This window comes from Protopterus annectens, chromosome 10.part0 (genome assembly GCF_019279795.1).
Source record: "Protopterus annectens isolate FY-2018-M chromosome 10.part0, PAN1.0, whole genome shotgun sequence".
NCBI lineage: Eukaryota > Metazoa > Chordata > Ceratodontiformes > Protopteridae > Protopterus > Protopterus annectens.
Window position 1 is genome coordinate 1,556,246,997 of NC_056744.1, and position 19,187 is coordinate 1,556,266,183.

The window sequence follows — 19,187 nt, forward strand, 5'->3', positions numbered from 1 at the left end:
GTTTAGGTGACATTCCTGAGCCCACCACAAAAATTCCCTTTGGATGCAAGGTATTATCTGAATGACAGTGTCCAAATCGTGGCAGTGTGATACCATTGTAGCTTCCTCATATGTAGTTTTGCATTGGGAAGTACCAGAATACAAGATGCCATGAACCCCAAGGCCTGAAGGACTGTCCTTGCAGTCAGCCTGGACAGTAGAGATAATTGCTGGAAGTAAAGGGGAAGATTTCTTTGTTTGTCCGGGGTCAGAAACGCCATCTGAGAGGCTGTATTCAGTCTCACACCCAGAAAGCACATGTCCTGAGAGGGTACTAGACTGGACTTTGTTTCGTTCACAGAATACCCTAGGCACCTTAACACTGCCATAACATACTGTAGATGGTGAAGTAACTTGACTTTGTCTTGAGCAAGAATCAGGCAATCGTCCAAATAAGGGATAAATTTGTATTCCCTTTAATCTTAAGAAGGCTATCACCGGAGCCAGGACCTTTGTGAACACCCTGGGCGCAGTAGATAAGCCAAAGGGCAATGCAGAGAACTGATAATGAAAAGTACCAGCCCAAAAACGCAGGAACCTCCTGCAGCTGGGCCTGATAGGAATGTGAAGATAAGCCTCTTTGAGATCCAGAGTTACCATCCAGTGATCTTTGCCTAGCAGAGGCAGAAGCTGCTGCAAAGTTAACATCTTGAATTTTGGAATATCCAGGTATGTGTTGAGAATAGACAAATCCAGAATTGGCCTCCATGTGTTTCCTTTCTTTGGTACAAGAAACAGGCGAGAATAAAATCCTAGGCCTACTTCTGACGGAGGGACCCCCTGAATAGCCCCCATTTTTAAAAGTAAAGAAATCTGCTTGTGAGCCTCCAACTTTTGCTGAGGAGGAACGTCTGGCATGCCTTTGAAAGGAGGCAAGGTGTGAAAATAAAACTTGTAGCCTCGATCTATAATGCCCAACACCCATTTGTCCTGGGTGACTAAAAGCCAATTTTGCTTGAAAAGTGCCAACTTTCCTCCCAGAGGAGCTGCCAGACAGGAGGGATCTGGCAGCTGGAGATACAGGTCATTGGGTCTGTTTATGAAAAGGCTGACCCCTGCCCTCACCGGAAGATTGTGCAGGGGAACTCCACGTCCTAGGTCTGAAAGAACCCTGAGCATGAGCTCTGCCCCTACCACGTCTAGATCTGCCCCTAGACTGTAATCAGAAGAAGGATAAGCCCATCCCTTTGCAGGCCAATTTCTGCTAAACTTAGGGGGCTGCACCTGTAAAAATTCCTTAACTGTCTGCATGGACTTAGCTTTGTCTTCCATTTTTTTCAAAACCGCCTCCACAGGAGAACCAAACAGAACTTCAGATTGAAGGGGAGCATCCAAAATTCGAGCTTTAACATGCTCTGACAAAAAATTCTGATCCTTAAGCCAGGCATGCCTACGAATAGCTGAACCAGTGGCAGCCACACTGGAAGAAGCCTGAAGAGCATCAAAACCACACTGCAAAGAATGCTTACCCACCTGATCAGAGGCATGAACTAAATCCTGCAATTCCTTACACTCTATACCCTCTGCCAAAGCATCTACCTTAGATTTTAACTGACTTAAGAGAAAATTCTGGTACTTCAGCATATGAAACTGGCAATTCAAAGCCCTCATCGCTAGAGTGGAGGAGGTATACACTTTTTTACCCCACCTATCCAAAGCTCTAGAATCTTTATCCAGAGGAACTGGATTCTTTACAACAGAAGCCCTGACACCCTTAGGTCCCTGGCTAATAGTTTCCGGGTCAGCTCTTGGGCTCTTATACAAATATTTATGAGCCTCTGGCACATACCTGTCTGGCTTGACAGGGGCAGGAGGTAAAGAATCAGGATTAAGGGAAGCTTCAGAAAAAACATCCTGAACAACATCCAAAACAGGGGAATAGCCAAGGGCCTATGCTGTGGTAAAACAAAATTCCCTAAGCCTCTTCGAGAATCTGAGAAATCCTGACCTTCCCACTTAAAATGCTCCCTCATGGAATGCAGGGTTTCAGAAAAGGAAAAATCCTCTGGAGGGGAAGCAGAAGGACAGGAATCCTCTGCATCTGAATCAGAATAAGGAGGAAAATCCTGAATGTCCTCAGTCAAGACTCAGAGTAATCTGAGGAATGCTCCAATCCTTCCACCTCTGGCTCCACCCTAGGCCTCTTATCCGGAGGGGGCATAGAACCTCTGATTAAAGTAATCAAATCCTCTGCCATTTTCAGCATATGCTTTTTAGGTACAGAACCTGCAGAACTAGGGCTGACGCCAGTGGTAGACAAACCAGGCCTGGCTTTGGAAGGTGCCTTAGAGACAGAAGTAGAAGGCCTAACAACCTTATGCAAAGAAGGGACTACAGAGACTTGAGAGGCCCCCTCAGCCTGACCTGACTCCTGAGAGGCCACTTCCTGTAAGATTAAAGGCTCCCCCTGAGATTCAGCTGAAACCTCGGCTGGATCCACAGATTCCACCGTAGTTTCCAAAGAATCGGCGTCCGTAACGGACGACTCATCCTGCTTGGACTTTAACGATTTTTCTTTACGCTTCTTAGCGGTAGCGGGCGTCAGAGGATCCGACGGCATATTGTAGTTACACCGCTTACCGAAAACAAGTCTAGCACAATCTAACCTGCATTTAATGGTGCGCTTATTAAATCTAGCACAAAAGCGACACCAGACTACGTCGTGCTCAGGCCCCAAGCAAGGAATACAGAGAGAGTGGTAATCCCTATGAGGTATCTGTTTCCCACAAGAAATACAATTATTTACTTTTTCTGACATCCGGATTTAACTGAGGCAAGAAAAGACAAAAATATTCCCCAATGGGGTACTTAGCCCAACTTGGTCTTCGGTCTGAAACGGTCGGCCAGCGGACTACCCACAGGTTATGACTGCAGCAATGTGAGACGAAGAACATCTGCAAGTTATCCTCAAAATTATAGGCCTATAACTTGCCTTCCCACTATATATAAACTATATACCGGAATAGATGCTGACAGAGTTTATAGTCATTGAGAAGAAAATTCAATCATGGTAAGAGAACAAAATGGTAATAAAGGAAAGTAATATGGAAGAAAGGGTCATCTGTTGCTAAATAACGTCATAATGCAGAACTGTAAAAAGGGGAAGAATCTAAGTAAGGCATGGATTTACTACAAAAAAGCATTTGATGGTATCCCACATTCATGGATAAAGAGAGTGCTTAAAAAGCTACAAGATACACCATACACGTATCGGCTACATTACAGTGATTGTGAAACAGTGGCAAACCACTTTGTAGTTAAGCCATGATAAAAGGGCAAATTATTATTCTAGGGATAAAAAGTCAAAGGTGGATATTCCAGGGTGACTCCCTGTCACCGCTGCTATTCTGTCTTGACCTTAACCCTTTAAGCGGTCTACTTAACAAATTAGGCCATGGCTATAATTTGGCTCCTAGAAAACAACAAAGTGTAAAGACTTAACATCTTCTCTTTGTCAAGGATTTAAAATGTTATGGCTTATCAGATGAGGAACTGAAAGCACAACTGCAAGTAGTCAAAACTTTTTCAGATGATATAAGAATGTCATTTGGTCTTGATAAATATGCAAAAGCAACCTTTAATGTAGGAAAACTGCAGCACCAAGAATCAGTTTGGGACAAGAATGGGGTATAAAAGAACTTGAGCAAGAGGGGGTGTATAAATATTACTTGAGCAAGAGGGGGTGTATAAATATTTGGGAATTGATGAAGGATCAGCATTAAAACATGAACAAATGTGAATGAAACTTAGTAAGGAATATTTTAGAAGACTTAAATTAAATTTTAAAAACAGCATTGACATCTAGGAACAAAACTCAAGCCATAAACCAATTTGATCTTCCTGTCCGAACTTACAGTTTTGGGAGTGAATGACTGGCCCCAAAACATGTTGGATAGATTAGACATGAAAACAAGAAGGATGCTTCATGCTCACCAAATGCTTTATAAAAATCAGTGCATACCTAGATTATATATTCCCCATTCCAAAGGAGGTATGGGCCTCCTTGAAATTGATTACATGTATAGGTCTGCAACTGTAGGAATACACATATACCTGCTGACCTCACAAGACACAAACGTAGTGAAAGTTTTGAAACATGAGGAGAATAAATCTAAGATGACTTCCCTGCCTAGTCTAGCAGAAGCATATTGGTGTGAAGCAGGAATGAAAATCAAACCAGAAGTAGATAAAAATCTGGCAGCAACTGAATGTGACAAAAAACAAAAGAAAGAATATAAGGTAAAGGGTCAGAAGGCAAGAAATGTGGAAAATGCATAAATATAGTTGCAAGTATAGAAAACTTCTGGAAGAACCTCATGTTGATCAGGATCAAATGCAGGAATGGGTAAGGAGAGACTAATTCAAACCAAAAAATGAAAGGTTAATATCGGTAGCCCAAGACAGAGAGCTACATACAAGCTGGTTTACAAAGTCCATTGAACATGTGGGAGAAGCAGACAATGTGGGTTTTGTAAAACAGAATTGGAAACAATTGCAATCCTTGCTGCGGGTTGTGACATACTAATGGCAGAAGGATTACATACTGAAAGGCATAATAATGTGGCAAGACTGTTGCACTGGGGATTGTGCAAACATTATGGTAGTGAAATAGCTGAAAAACACTGGAAACATGAGCCACAAAGCATCATAGAAAATGATGAAGTCTACATCACATGGGATCACCCATTACCAACAGTTCAAATGACAGATGTGAGAAAATTGAAATCACTACATCCGGTGACTACAGTGTCTTGCATACAGAGAGATATGAAGTCATAAAATACCAAGCTTTGCAGGCAGAAACAAGAGCAATGTGGAAGAAACAGACAGTTCCAATAGTAGTAGCAGCAACGGGTCTTATTTTCGACAATTATATATGTTACTAATACATGTAACTCCATATGAATTGCAGAAGGAGTCATTACTAGGCACACTGCAGGTGCTGCAAAGAACACTTTTGGCTGATATCAAAGATTGAAACAATACTGGTTTCATGAACTTTAATTGCACTTTGACTTAAGAATGGGGTCCATTCCAGTCAAGGTGTTAGAAACCCAAAAGATTTGGAGAAATTAAAAAAGCAAGAAAATGTCCTGTTGGGGGGAAAATTTAGTTAAACAACAAGGCCAGTCATCATAACCATATACTGTTTAGACAGTAAGGCTCCTAAAAGTGACAGTTCTAATCACCTTGGCTAAAATAATAGGTTTCAGTATTCTTCATAAAATGTATGCCAAGTCTGAAACTCGGATGTCTGTCCTTATTGACAGACTTCAATTCTCAACATCTTACCAGGAAACAACAAATCTTATGAGGAGTAGACCAAAAATGTGAGGAAAAATCTGGACAGTTGAGAGGTGCATATTTTACCTGACAAGTACAGACTACAGTGTAGCATTTACTTACCTTATATATGTAATGTATATTTACTTCTTTTAAGTGAGGGAGATGTCACATACACAGGTATATGTGAAGTAGTCATTTAAGGCATGTGTGGGTCAATAAAGTGCTTGTAACAAATACAAGAAGTTAGGTGAAACCTTCTTACCAAGCACAGTACCAAAGTATGCAGTTTTTGGTGCAAAAAGTATGTTCTCGCCTTTTATTTTGTTGATAAGGGCACATCCCTGACATTTTTCTTGGTGCTAAAAATCCCTGTCATGACATCATGAAAGACTGAACTCACAATGCCTCATGCCCCAAGTTAATGTATAGACTACGATATGTCCAAGCTAAATGCATAAATAGAAAGAAAAGCTGTTGCAGGGGGATCACCTTACATTGACAATTAACACATACAAAGAGACAGGAGTGAAACCATTATCTAAATAAGAATCTGCACTTATAAAGAAGTTTGTTTTGCCGAGCCCAAAACGCCTTGCAAATATATATAATAAATTACTGTCTAATGCCTACCATGACATTTTTTGTGGGTGTGACTTTACAGAAAAATGAGTAAACATTGAAAGTTAAAAAATAAATCAAGCAATACAATATAATCTTCATCTTTTTTTTTTTTTTTTTGTAAAATAGCAAATTTAAAATGAGGACTATAACCTGAAATGCAAATAACTGTAAAAAAAATTACTCTTCAAGGGATACACTTCTACTGAGACTGACGGGTCCTGTGAATTTGAATTCTGAGTCGGTGAGAAATAAAGCAAGATGGTGATATGATCTAAATGAAAGTACAGCTGTGCAAAATCTTACCATAACAGTAGATGTCCTTGCCGTCTCCACTGCAGTATTCATCATGTATACGATTCCCTGCCATAGAAGCCCGACATTTGGCCAGTTTACTAAAGCCTGCCATTGCTTTAAGGTCTGTTGAACATCACCCTATTCTCCTCATGTAGCATAGGGCATAAAGGTAACGTTCAGGTGTACCATCCTCAGAACAGATTATCCCAATAGGAATGCCAGCCCAAGGAAAACCCAAGAGAACCTGCATATCCAGGAAGGAAAAAGACTAGGAAGATGGAGGGAAGGAGTGAATACCACAACGTCTAAGCAAAGAAATCTACTGCCATGGTAAGATTTTACACAACTGCACTATGTCCTTAAATTCACTGCTGCAGTATTCATCATGGATGGGAGAGTGTAGAAGTTCAAGAAGAAACTTGGGAGGAGGAAGCATCAGTAGAGGCCTTTAAATAGCCATGAAGAATGGCAATAGCAAAACCAGCTCTAGCTCTGGAGATACCATCCAACTAGTAATGTTTGGTAAAGGTATGCACCGAAGTCCAGGTAGCTGCTTTAAGAGTAGAATTAGTGTCTACCCCTTTGAAAAATACACAAGAAGAAGCCACAACTATAGTAGGATGAGCCTTTACAGAGGAAGGAAGGCTCTCGCCATGAAAAGTGCAACAAAAAGAAATAGCCTTTGAAATCAAAGTAGAAATAGTTTGCTTGGAAACAGCCAATCCTAAAAGCCTAGGATGAAAAGAAACAAACACCTGATCATATTTTCTGATCATGAGGCCCCGCTTTCATGGTCTGTATTCATACTGAAAATCAAGATCAAGTGAGCTTTTGCCCTTCTGCTCCATGGGAGGTTTCTGTCCTCCCACAGCTTGCCTTAGGACATCTGCATTAGTCTTTGACAGGTGTACTACCCCAGTCAATGTCCCCACCAGACACTCTCCCTGGAGCAGGTTGCACCCAGATGCCCATGTGCTTGGAGCCAGAAGTGAGAGCCCCATTGAGGCTCACCTCCCCCTCACCGGGTAAGTGGGGAAAAAAAAAAAAAAACGATAAAAATAGTGGCATTTCACCGGCGGCCGAGGCCTCACACATTCTATTTTCTGGTAACTTTAGTCTTATCCAGAATAAAATCTGAGCCGTCTATACATGTCCAAAGTATGCAGCACCCTCTTACTGTCAGACTGTGGAGAGGGGAAAAATGTAGGAAAGACAACTCATTAACCACCTTAGCCATAAAAGAAGGATTAGTACACAAGGACAACCTGTCCTCATGGAATATCAAAAAAAGCAGATAAGCCCATAAGGGCTTGTAATTCAGACACCTGTCTGGCAGAAGTAAGAGCTAACAAAAGAACTGTCTTCCAAGAAAAATGTTGCAAGGAAGCTGAAACAGTATGCTCCTTTTTCTCCAGAAAAAGATTAAGATTCCAGGAAGGAGGAACAGGCCTCCTGGAGGTCTAATATTAAAGGATGCCTTTAAGAAATTGCTTAGTCTCATATCTAGTAGCTAAAGGAGGAATGAAAAGCAGACAAGCAGAAAGAGCTGTTTAGTGGGCCTTAATAGAAGAATAGGCCAATCCAGCATGGAGCATCTCACACAAATAAGACAGAACCAAAGGAACATATACAGTAAATGGGTCCAGGTTACAAGAGAGACACCAAATAGAAAACCTCTTTCATTTAGACAAGTAGGATTTCCTAGTAGTACGTTTCCCGGCCTCCTGCAGGACCTGCAGCATGTCTCAGAAAAAAGGTGTCTATAAGGAATAGAATTAAAACCTTAATCGCCCACAGTGTCAGCTGAAGCGTGGACAGGTGGGGATGGATGACAGATCCCTTGTCTTGTGTGAGGGAACCCACATTGTAAGGTAACTTGTGATGACTGCCCTTGGCTAGATGTAGAAATGGAGGGAACCAGTGCTGTCATGGCCAAAAGGGAGTCACCAACAAGATTTTGGGAGCATCCTGTTGAATCTTGAACAGGACTTTCGAATGAGAGGAAGGGGAGGGAATGCACAAGGTTCTCATCTGAAGGGATATAAACTGCCTGACGAGTCACTTGATAACCACATCCCATACCAGAATTGCCAGCTGGCAAAGAAGGTAAGATCTTGCCCCCCCCCCCCCCCCCGTTTGTTGATATACCACATAACTGTGACATTGACTGTGAATACCTTGAGAGGCTCCAGAGAGAAAAAGAGAATGAAAGGCCTGAAGAGCCAGCATAAAAGAGATCTCATCATTTGATGTTGATGTGTTCCTTCTGCTGATGAGGGGACCACACTCCCTGTACCCTCAGGGAGCCAAAAGTTGCTCCCCATCCCACATCTGAAATGTCCGTGAACAGATCCCGAGAGGGAAGAGGAGGATGAAAAGGGAGCCCTGGATTCAGAGACAACTGCTGAATCCACCACAGAAGTTCCTTCTTCACACATCATGAAAAAACACCAACTTCAGAAACCACTAGAACCTCCTCATTTGGAGTTGGCCAGAAGGAGCATCAGAATGGTGGAAGCCATGAAACCCAGAGCCCTCAAACTCTCTGGCTGTAATGGAGGCCAGGAGAAGAAGAATTTGAAAGTTAGAAATGAGAGTTAAGGTCTTTGGAGGAGGCAGGTATACCAGCACTGGCACTGTCTGAATCCTGCAACCCAGAAAGACATAATCCTGAGAAGGAGTCAGAGAAGACTTTTTGAAGTTTATCTTGAACTCCAGGTTCTGAAGAAGAGAAATGGTAGAAGATTTTGCAAAACAATCTCTGGAGAGGATGCCTGAATCAGCAGCTCATCCAAGTAAAGAAATATTTGGATCCCTTGAAGCCTGCAGAAAGGAATCACAAGACCAAGGCATTTGGTGAATACACTTGGGCCAGTAGAAAGGTCAAATGGCAAACCACAGATCCAGAGACAACAGAAAGGCCTGAGGGAGTAACAGAGTCTGAAGGGACAACATCCAAAAGAGAGGCACCTTCTGAAAAGTGTTTAGATGAGGGAGGTCAAGAAAGTCTCCAAGTACCCACCTTTCTGGGCACTAGAAACAGTCTTGAATAAATCCCCTTCCCTCTTTGGGACACTGACACCTCTTGAATAGTACCCTAACACAAGAGATCTCGAAGAACCTCTTGAAAAAGGAAGTTGTTCCCAAGGAGTCTGAGGGATGCCCTTAAAAGGAGGATAGGATATCCACATCATGAAGTATCCCTGATGCAGGATTGACAGAACTGAAGAATCACAAGTGATTTGAAGCCAAATAGGAAGAGAACGAGAAAGGCGAATCGAAAGAGGAATGTGGCTGGCAACAGGTGGACACTCAGACAGCACCTGGTTTGTCAGGAAAGGAAAGCTTCTGAATCCCTGCAGTCTGAGTGGTAGGAGGAACCCATTTACCACACTTTTTACCTTTAGCAGGAGGGTCAGACTGCCTATGAACAAAGGCTAGCTTAGAAGTGTAGTTTCTCTGAAATGTAGGCATAGGAGAACTAACCACATGTTTAAGCTCCTGTAAGGCCTTCCCCTTGTCCATACGAGACAAACAAACCAGCAGCCGCTTCCCCAAACAAGTATTTACCACCCAGAGGAGCATCCATCAACTTAGCCTTAATATAAAAATCGGGAAAAGGTTTAAGCTCAAGTCAAGAAAACCTCCTCATTACTGAGCCAAAAGCAGCAGCCCTAGAAGGCATCTGCTGCTTGATAGAATGATGAACTACTTGAGAGGAAGTCCCTAGCAAGGAAAGAGCAGAATATTTACTCTCGGAGTCTGGAAGATCAGAAAAAAGTTGACCAGCCTGAGAAAGAACAGCCAACACATACGTAGATAGGGGTCTGATAATTAATTGCCCTAAAAGCTAGGGTAGCAGAAGTATAAACCTTCTTACTCAACCTGTCCATGGTTCTGCTGTCCTTGCCAGAAGGCAGTAACTTGGACGAAAGAAGTAATTGAGACAGCTATTAACATCTCAGAGGGGTCAGCAGCAGAACATTTAAATGAAAAGGAACAAGCCTCATGCACCCTATAAAATCTATCAGGCCTCTTGGCAGCAGACAGCACTGATTCAGGTGCTTTAGAGGCAATAGAAAAAACATCCAGTAAAGCAGCCAAAACAGGAGGAATGGCCGCAGTTTAGAAGATTTCATCTGCAGTAACTCATAGTACCTCTTATAGATATCAGAAACCTGGGCACAATCCCGCTTATTCTGTCGTCCTAGAAATTGTATCCCCAAAGGAAATTTCCTGAGAAGTATCAGGGCTATTAGGTTCCTCCTCCTCTAACCCATAGTCCAAAGCAGAAGGAATCCGAGTAGAATATACAAGGGATTCTTCATTAGAATCAAACTCTTCCTTAGAAGAAATTCAGTTCCCTGGGCCTTTTAAGTGGAGAAGAGAACCAAGGAAGAGCAGGAACCGAAACCCATTGAGGAGGCCTTAATGACAGTAAAGCATTAAATAACCCCCCCCCCCCGAATAAAGGCCTGTCACTCACTTTCTGGATCTCTAGCGGCAGAAGAAACATGTTTAGTTTTCTACAACAACACTTCTGAAATATCATATAACAACAACGACCACAAGAACACCAGTGAGTAACAGCTCAACTTTCTAAAATTTAATGAACAAAAAAATTTCACTTCTATAGCGCCTCGGCCAACAGCCTTTACAGAGTAGAAAATGTGTTTAGTTTTCTGTTTCTTTTTTAAGGGAATGTCTGCCCTAGAAAATTGAGAAAGCTCTGACTCAGGACAGCATTCGACAACCATAGTAGGAACTTCTTCCCCAAGAAGAATCTGCGGGCCCACCCTTCACCCCTTGGAAACCATCAACCTTGAGTCCCCCTGAACATCCAAAACAGATGCCTGCAAAACCTATTTGGAAATGCTGCCCATCAGATCTTCGCCAGTCTCCAACTAGCAGAGAAATCCATCAACACAGTCAGGTGAGCCTCCAGGTTTGTAACAACCTCAGGAGAAGCACCCAGCAGAGGCTGGACAGTGCAAGTTTCCGGTCTTACTTTTTTCACCTTCTTCTTCACTGATGGCTGACCCTCGGGGCAGGAAGTTCCTTCCATTGTGTCTTTAGCAAGAAGCTTAAGACGCTGATTCAAGATATAATGAAAGGGAAGAACGCCTATTATGAAGGGCTTTTGGGACAAATACCTGACAAATTGAACAAGACATATGGTCATAAGAAGCTCCTAGGCAAAAAAAGGTACTTACTGTGGTGGTCTTTATGAGGAATCTGTCTTCCACACTGGAATTTGCCCTTCCTGGATGACATTAACCCCAAACAGCACAAAAAAATTCAAGAAAAAGAACAAAACCTCAACTGGGTACTTACTGACAGTAAAAATGGCAGAAAATGTATGTAGGCAAACAGTTCAACAGTAAGAAAACATTCTGAATGGTGGCAAAGAAGTTCTCAGGATGGTATGCCTGAATGTCACCTTTATGCCCTACGCTATGCGAGGAGTGTTTGGGTGACATTCAGTGTACCTTAAAGCAATGGTAGGCTTCATTGACTGGCCGGACATTAGGATTCCATGGCAGGGAATCCCATAAATGATGAATACTGCAGCGGTGAATATAACAACATCACCTCTTACCATTTTGTCAATTACTTACTTATTTATCCATCCATTCATTCATCCATCTATCTTTATTAACCATGTAGGTGGACTAGTTTATGAACCTTTTTCAGTCTGGTCTATGAACCCTTTTCAGCAATGACCTGGGAACCAAGGTAATACATACAGCATTAAATAAGTAGTTAAAGCCAATTGTTTTCAAACATGTTAGCAGTCAGTAACAGTTGCACATTTAGTATTGTCACTTTTATGGTTTCGCAGGATGTAACAAATAACAGAAGTAAAATGGTTTTCAATTAGCGTTAACAAGCTGACAAGAACAGGCAGAAGGAAAATTTGAGTTCATGAATGAGATACAACTGAAGTGAACATTTACATATTTACAAGTAGTATTTTAGGGTATGCTTGGTCATCTGATGAAGTCATTTTCATGACGAAAACGCAAATGGATGTATGGTGAAGGCGTTTATGTTTACCTGTGTGTGTTCGAAATAAAATTGGACAACTTTGTTTCAAAAACTACTGGTTGGTGGCTTTTATCGTGGTTACATTCACCCGTGTTTGAGTTGGGTGTTTTTATTTTTAAGTATGTGGAGATGTTAAGGAACATGGAGTTAGTAATGGTTATGCCTCTGTGTGCGCCTATACTAGACTGTATGGATACTTAAATTATTTACAGTATCTATTTTGATCTCTACAGCCTCAATTATTCAGATGCCATTATCAGCTGGGACATGCCAAACTACAATTATTTTTCCAGGATCCTCTGAGATCAGGATGTTCCTCACCCAGTTAGAATCTGAAATGTCTCCAGTAACGAATGCCTTAAATGAGAGCCACAGATGACTTTGGTCACTGCAGGCTAAAATCACAATACCTTTCAAAGGGGAGTACATATGCTTGAAAGTTTCTATTTTGGTTACATCTGACATGTGCTCGCTATTGACACAAGGACACCAGACCATAAAAATACTCTTGATGTCCCTGCTTTGGTGGAACATATGGGACCTCTCTACCACTCATGACAATTCTCTTATAGAGAATGGCTTTATGTCACACTCCCTTCTTAATCGCTCTTTTTCTCTGCAGTATCATACCTATGACTTCAAAGAAACCACTGATAACACATCTTTAAATAAAGTTGAAAATCACCTCTTGGAAAAGAGTACAACATTTGCAGACAAAGCTAAAAATCACCTCATTCAGAGGGGTACTTCTTGCTGTTACAACAATTAATCTTGTTACATTTTCTGCTACCTCTATCTTTAACTAAGTCAAGATATGGTCAAGTGTAACCTGCCTCTGGGTCCAGATGGATGAAAAACGTGCCTAAAATGGCTAAAGAAATCACTAATAACACAGACTATACATATATATATATATATATATATATATATATATATATATATATAGCCAAAGGCAAGCGTCCAGTCTGGTGGACCCCAGCCATAAACAAGCTCTACAACAAAAGGAGGAAGCTACTACAAGATAGAGCAAAATCCTTTGTGCGTAAGACACCTTTATATATATATATATATATATATATATATATCCAAGGCAAATTTTGAGAGAAAAATTCAAAAGACAATCATAAGGCCTTCCTTTTTAGCTATTAGAAACCTAGGAGGACTCCCCCCAGATATGCCAGAATTAGTTCAAAATGATGCTTGAACATTACTGAACCTACACCTCCAAAAGGAGAGATACTCCAGCAACAGGAGGATTGGTAGCCCCAAACATTCCAACGCCCAGTGAGAACTGCTCTCCAGCAACACAGGCATCCATGTAACCATTGGTGTAGAAACTGTGCTCTCCAAAGCAAAAACACACAGCATCCATGGACCGGATAAAATCCCCGCTGTGTGCCCATGAACTCAATGAGTACCTAAACCCGCAGTTACGACAGCTGTTTAATGCCTCAGCCTCACCTCCTCAGGATACGCCCAAGGAGGCCACGCCACTGTGGTCCATTCCTCACAAGGGCGTGCCTCCACCGACTTCTTGGAAAATTACCGCCCCATTAGCTTGACAAGCCTTATCTGCAAAAGCCGGAGAGGATCATAATGGAACTCATAACAAAGACATAGGAACTTCAGAATTTTGATCCAACCTGCTTGCTTGTCAAAGGCAGAGATCATGCTTTAAACTTTACCGACTTTTTCTAGACAGTCACTGCGCCAGCTGATGAGGCAGCTCCATTGAACTCAATGATAAACAAACCGCAGTTTATGCCATAGCCGTTTAATCTTAGCCCCACCCTGTGGATAATGTACTCCAAGGAGGCTACGCCACTGTGGTCCCATTCTCTGCCAAGGGGGCGGTACCTCCACTGAATTTGAAATTACCGTCCCATTAGCTTGACAAGCCTTATCTGCAAAGCAGAGGACTATAATGGAACTCATAAATAAAGACATAGGGAACTTGGTAGACTTTGATCCAACCCAGAAGTTTTGGTCGTCAAAGGCAGATCATGCCTTTAAATCCTATTGACTTTTTTCGAGATGAACAAAGGCTATTGATGTGAGGGAAAAGACAGTCCACACAGCCACGCCGGCCTGGCAAAGGCCTTGACACAATACACCACACACAAAACCACAGATGAAGGAGGGACAGATTCATCACCCAGAGACTCCCTATGCTGTGGAACAAAATCCCGGTACATGAGGCAGAGACCTCGGCTGGGCCTTGTTCCAAGAGGGAATCTTGACCAATGGATGGGATCGCAGATATACCTAGGGATTACTTCAGTGTCACTGTTTGACAGAGGCACAGCAAACTACTATGGCAGAAAATTTTATCTGAATGGCAATGCATAACGTAAGAGCCATGGCCTAAAAGTTAAATGTATATAGCCATACCCTTCGGGAAGTCAAGGTTACCCCTAGCTACCATATAGGTGGCAATCCACTGAGCACAGAAGAAGTCATCAGGGATCTGGGGACCCAGGCCATGTGCAGGCCTCGCTTGACACTCATGTTGCTAAAGTAGTTAGGAAAAACCTTCTACATTGCCCAATCTGATCGCGAAGGGATTCACACCTAGATCATGGAGTACACGCCTCTGTACTCATCAACACCAGACCCATGATTGCGCACAATGCCCCATTCTAAATGTGTCTGACCAGACACCTGCAGCTGGAAAGGCCCCAAAGTTCCCCACCAAAAGGATAAGGGCCCCTGTAAATATGCCTTATGCTGCCCGGACTGAAAGAACCGCAGCTCTATTCAGTCTCATACCGCTTGCTCAGAGGTGACCTGTGCCTGACATATATAAGGTAGCTATGTCAAACCCTGATTTGATGAATATGCTTCACCTCAAAAAAATCTAGATCCCTCAGAACCAATGTAAGGCAGTGAGACTTAAACCTACAAGTATTATTAGAACATGCTGGAGGATACAGATTCATCACCCAGAGACTCCCATGCTGCACAAAAACCTGCACATGTAGGCAGAGCACTCACGGGGTCTTGTTCAAGAGGAAATCTTGACCAATGGATGGGGATCGTAGATATACCCTATAGGGATTACTTCAGTGTCACTGCTTGGGATAGAGGCACAGCAAAATAATAGGCATAGTTTTATTCAAATCCAAAGGTGTATGAAAAGTTGTAACTATGGGCTTATACCCTTTGGGCATAGCTCAAAAGAAACCTTCCATATGACCCTCATGGTAACCCATATATATATATATATATATATATATATATATATATATATATATATATATATATATATATATATATAAACTGGCAACACAACAGATATACAAAAAATACATTATTAAGAAACATTGACAATAAGATTCAAATGGAAAATATCAGTGTTACCTTAATACATAGGGTAACAAGCACTGCTAACATCAGTGATGCATAAGAGAAATACAGAACCTGTCCAGATCAGTGTTGCTGGGGAAGGAAGATGGGCAGGGTAACAAGCAGTGGGCAGGGTGCCATGTTGAGGCACCATGGAACAGGATTCAGGTAATATTCTGGGGATATAGATGGATGAATGGGGAGGAATATATAAGTAGGTGAACCTTGGCTGGGGTGGGGTGCTAGGAATATGCCCTACTAAAGTGCACAGTGGCACAAGCTTGCAGTACATTTGCTGGTTCCCAACAACTGGGCACAAGCAGCATCTTGCCCATAAGAACATATGCACAACTCCAGCCTGGGCAGTACCCCTAAAGATGTAAACACTGGCACCCACTACCTGATGATGCCAACAAATTCCAATGCCTGAACCTTTCTCTTCCCCATCCTGCTGCAGAGAGCTCTAAAGTTACATGGGGCTATGTTCTGTCATAAACCACAATAAGAGAGATGTTAAACACATAGGGGCAAAATAAATCTGCAGCAATTTACTGTTGGCATGGCTTTATCATGTTACAAAAATCAGATACATCCTTGTAGTACACGTCATAAGCTTTATTTATTTATTTAAATTTGTTGATCGGGAGTGTCCGACTGGACATAGGTCCATTTTCAGCGGAGGCCCGGGGAGAAAAGCTCCACAGTTAAAATAAACAGACAGTAGTTACATTGGATTACATAGCAATTAACAACATAGCAATTACAACATATTTACAGATGAAGAACATAGTACATCAGTAGACAACTAGAATCTTTATCTGTGAAGTACATAACAGACATTAACAAATGTTACAATGAGAAGTTCCTACTGTATAATAAGTACTAGGCTTATGAGAATCTGAGCTTGCTATAATTAAGGTAGTTAGTGGAGTGGAAAGAAAGGTAGTGGTTGGATGGGGTGGATGATATTAGAGTGGGAGTTGCAAGGGCATAGCCAGCATGTTTTTAGGTGCGCTTTTAGTAAAGTTTTGAAGTGGGTGCATGATGGTACAGAGGTAATTGTGGGTGGAAGGGAGATCCATAATTTGGCTATGGTGCAAGGGAATAGTGCTTCACCTGCAGAGTTATTGGCTTTAGGAGGAAGCTGCAGGAAAAGTTAATTCAGTCACCAATACTGGCAGAAAGGAAAGTTATCCTACTACAGATATTTGCCTCTATATATACACAGATTATATATATATATATATATATATATATATATATATATATATATATATATATATATATATATATATATATATACACACACATACACAGATCCATCTGGGTAAAGAAAATAGGGTTGGGGGTGAAATAACAGAAGAAACAAAATGTGGAGGATACTTTTCTACCAGCAATGCTCATGAGCACCAGTACGGATGGCATGGAAAACTGGGCTTGTGTTATTTGATGCATGTAAGCAGTCCCATCCTCAGATTGAGATGGGGGACTGAGTGGTTCACATCAAGCTGCAACTAGCTGGGGCTGATTTTCTCTGCTGATGGGGGCTGAATGGGCAATGTCAGGCAGTAGTTAGCAGCAATTGGTTTGGCTGGAAATAGCTTTGGTAGCACTTACTGATGGCTTGCCTTTTGGGGTTGGAAAAACGTTATCTGACAGTAACTTGTTTCCTGTTGTGCTTGGAAGACAACTTCCATTATCAGCAGCTTCTAACAGTGACTCCTTTTCTATCTACAAGGAGGGACTCAGAATTCAGAAACAGGATACTGGTTGTGTTTAATCTGCCAAGACATAATACAGGGGTACAAAATGAGATGCACGCAACCAGATTTAAATAAATAAGTGGGTTCAAAAAACATCAAATAAAAAAATCCTGCATTCCTATAAGCATTTTTAAAATGCTATGTGTGTATGTAATTTTTCCTAAGCTATGTCAATTTCTAATTTTCAGTTTAATGATGTTTTACTTCAGCAAGCTCCTTCTCCCAAACTAGTGTCTGACAAATGTATATATACTGGTTACATTACCGAAAGTTCAAATCAGCAAAAATCATTCCAGCGAGACAACAACACCGAAATTGCATTCCCGAAGTAAGATATCGAAACAACAACTGCTTCAGCATAAAACAAGAATACAGATTCTCTTACATTTTTGCGGGGGGACAAGCCCCCTGCACCCCCACACCCCCCTGCAAATTATATATATCACGACAGTGGGGAAAAGGGTTCATTTCCCGATCCGCACTGTACTGCAATCTTCATTCAGAAGCTCCAAGTGCTGTGAAACCTGCACAGCCAGTTTCAAAATCGAAACCATATACTATATCAAAGTAAAAACCTACCTTGTATTTCTGGAACAGCTGCAGAAGTTGCAGTTTCTGTTTCGATATTGAAACTATGCTATATCAAAATAAAACCTACCTTGTATTTCTGTAACAGCTGCTGTTCGGCCTCTTGAATTGGTAGAAAATTATGACCAATGTGCTTCTTTGAGTCTCTGCAAATAACACAAACTGGACTTTCACACACTTCACAAAACAGTTTCAGCCCCTCCTTATGTACTTCACACAGATGGATATCTCTCTCTGCATGTAAATCTAACTGTGTCACTCTAAGACTTAAATTATTTCTGTCCTCAGTTTGCTCCAGGTCCAGGCTACAAGCTTTTTCTGACATTCTACAGAGTAATCGATTGAAAGTGTATTTCTTCTCACGGCATACAACTCGACACTCTGGGCATTTTGGGGTACCTTCACTCTTCCAAACACCATCAATACAAGACTTGCAGTAATTGTGGCCACAATCCAGAATCACCGGCTGCTTAAACACTTCTAGACAAATGGCACAGACCAAATCCTCCATAAAATCCACTGATCCTAAAAGAGAAGCAGCCATAGTGGATCTGCAGTGTGTTTTAGTTTCACTTTCTTAAAAGAGGAAAAGAATGTCATGTGATGTTAGATTCTGTAAAAAAAAAAAAAAAAAAAAAAAAAAAAAAAAAAAAAGGCAGTACATCAGTTTAACTCTTTCCATACCATATTAGTTGAAATTACAAGTTATTCACATTTCTTTCAGAAGATGCAGCAGTACTCTATGTCAAAAATCATTTAATATTGTCTTTTTTGTTGCATTTTATGTTGACAAAGCATTACTATTCAATCATGAAGTAGCACTCCCAGTAGAAAAAATATCTTAGGAAGATGTTGTGCTTTCAGCTAATATAATGTATCAATAAAATATAGCCAATGTAAGAATACAATTCTTTATTGTGTTTATTTATCGTGGCTCCCTGCTATAAGTACAAAAATGTTTGACAGTGCAAATCCTGACACCTTGGCAAAAAAAAAAAAAAAACAGTAGATCGCAAAAGGATGCTGTCACACTTTTAAAGATTTAAGCAGGGGCATGCTGATATGGCTGGCCCCACCCGCACCCCTGCTACTTAGATATAATAACCTGGAGATGAGTGTACCTCATAGTAACACCATTACAAGTACACATATAACACGAAATCAGACATCTGAACCTCTTAGCACAAGATATCTGAACAAAGC

At 41.4% G+C, this 19,187-nt stretch overlaps 1 protein-coding gene across 1 annotated transcript in view; it reads right to left on the bottom strand.

Annotated features, from left to right (window-relative positions):
• LOC122813725 (zinc-binding protein A33-like) overlaps nt 1-18,551 on the bottom strand; it is a 139,409-nt gene extending 120,858 nt beyond the window's left edge. The window contains exon 1 of the mRNA XM_044086191.1: nt 18,055-18,551. Coding sequence (XP_043942126.1) covers nt 18,055-18,528 — 474 coding nt within the window. The 5' untranslated portion in view covers nt 18,529-18,551. The remainder of the gene's footprint in view (nt 1-18,054) is intronic.
• Between the last annotated feature and the right edge of the window lie 636 nt (nt 18,552-19,187).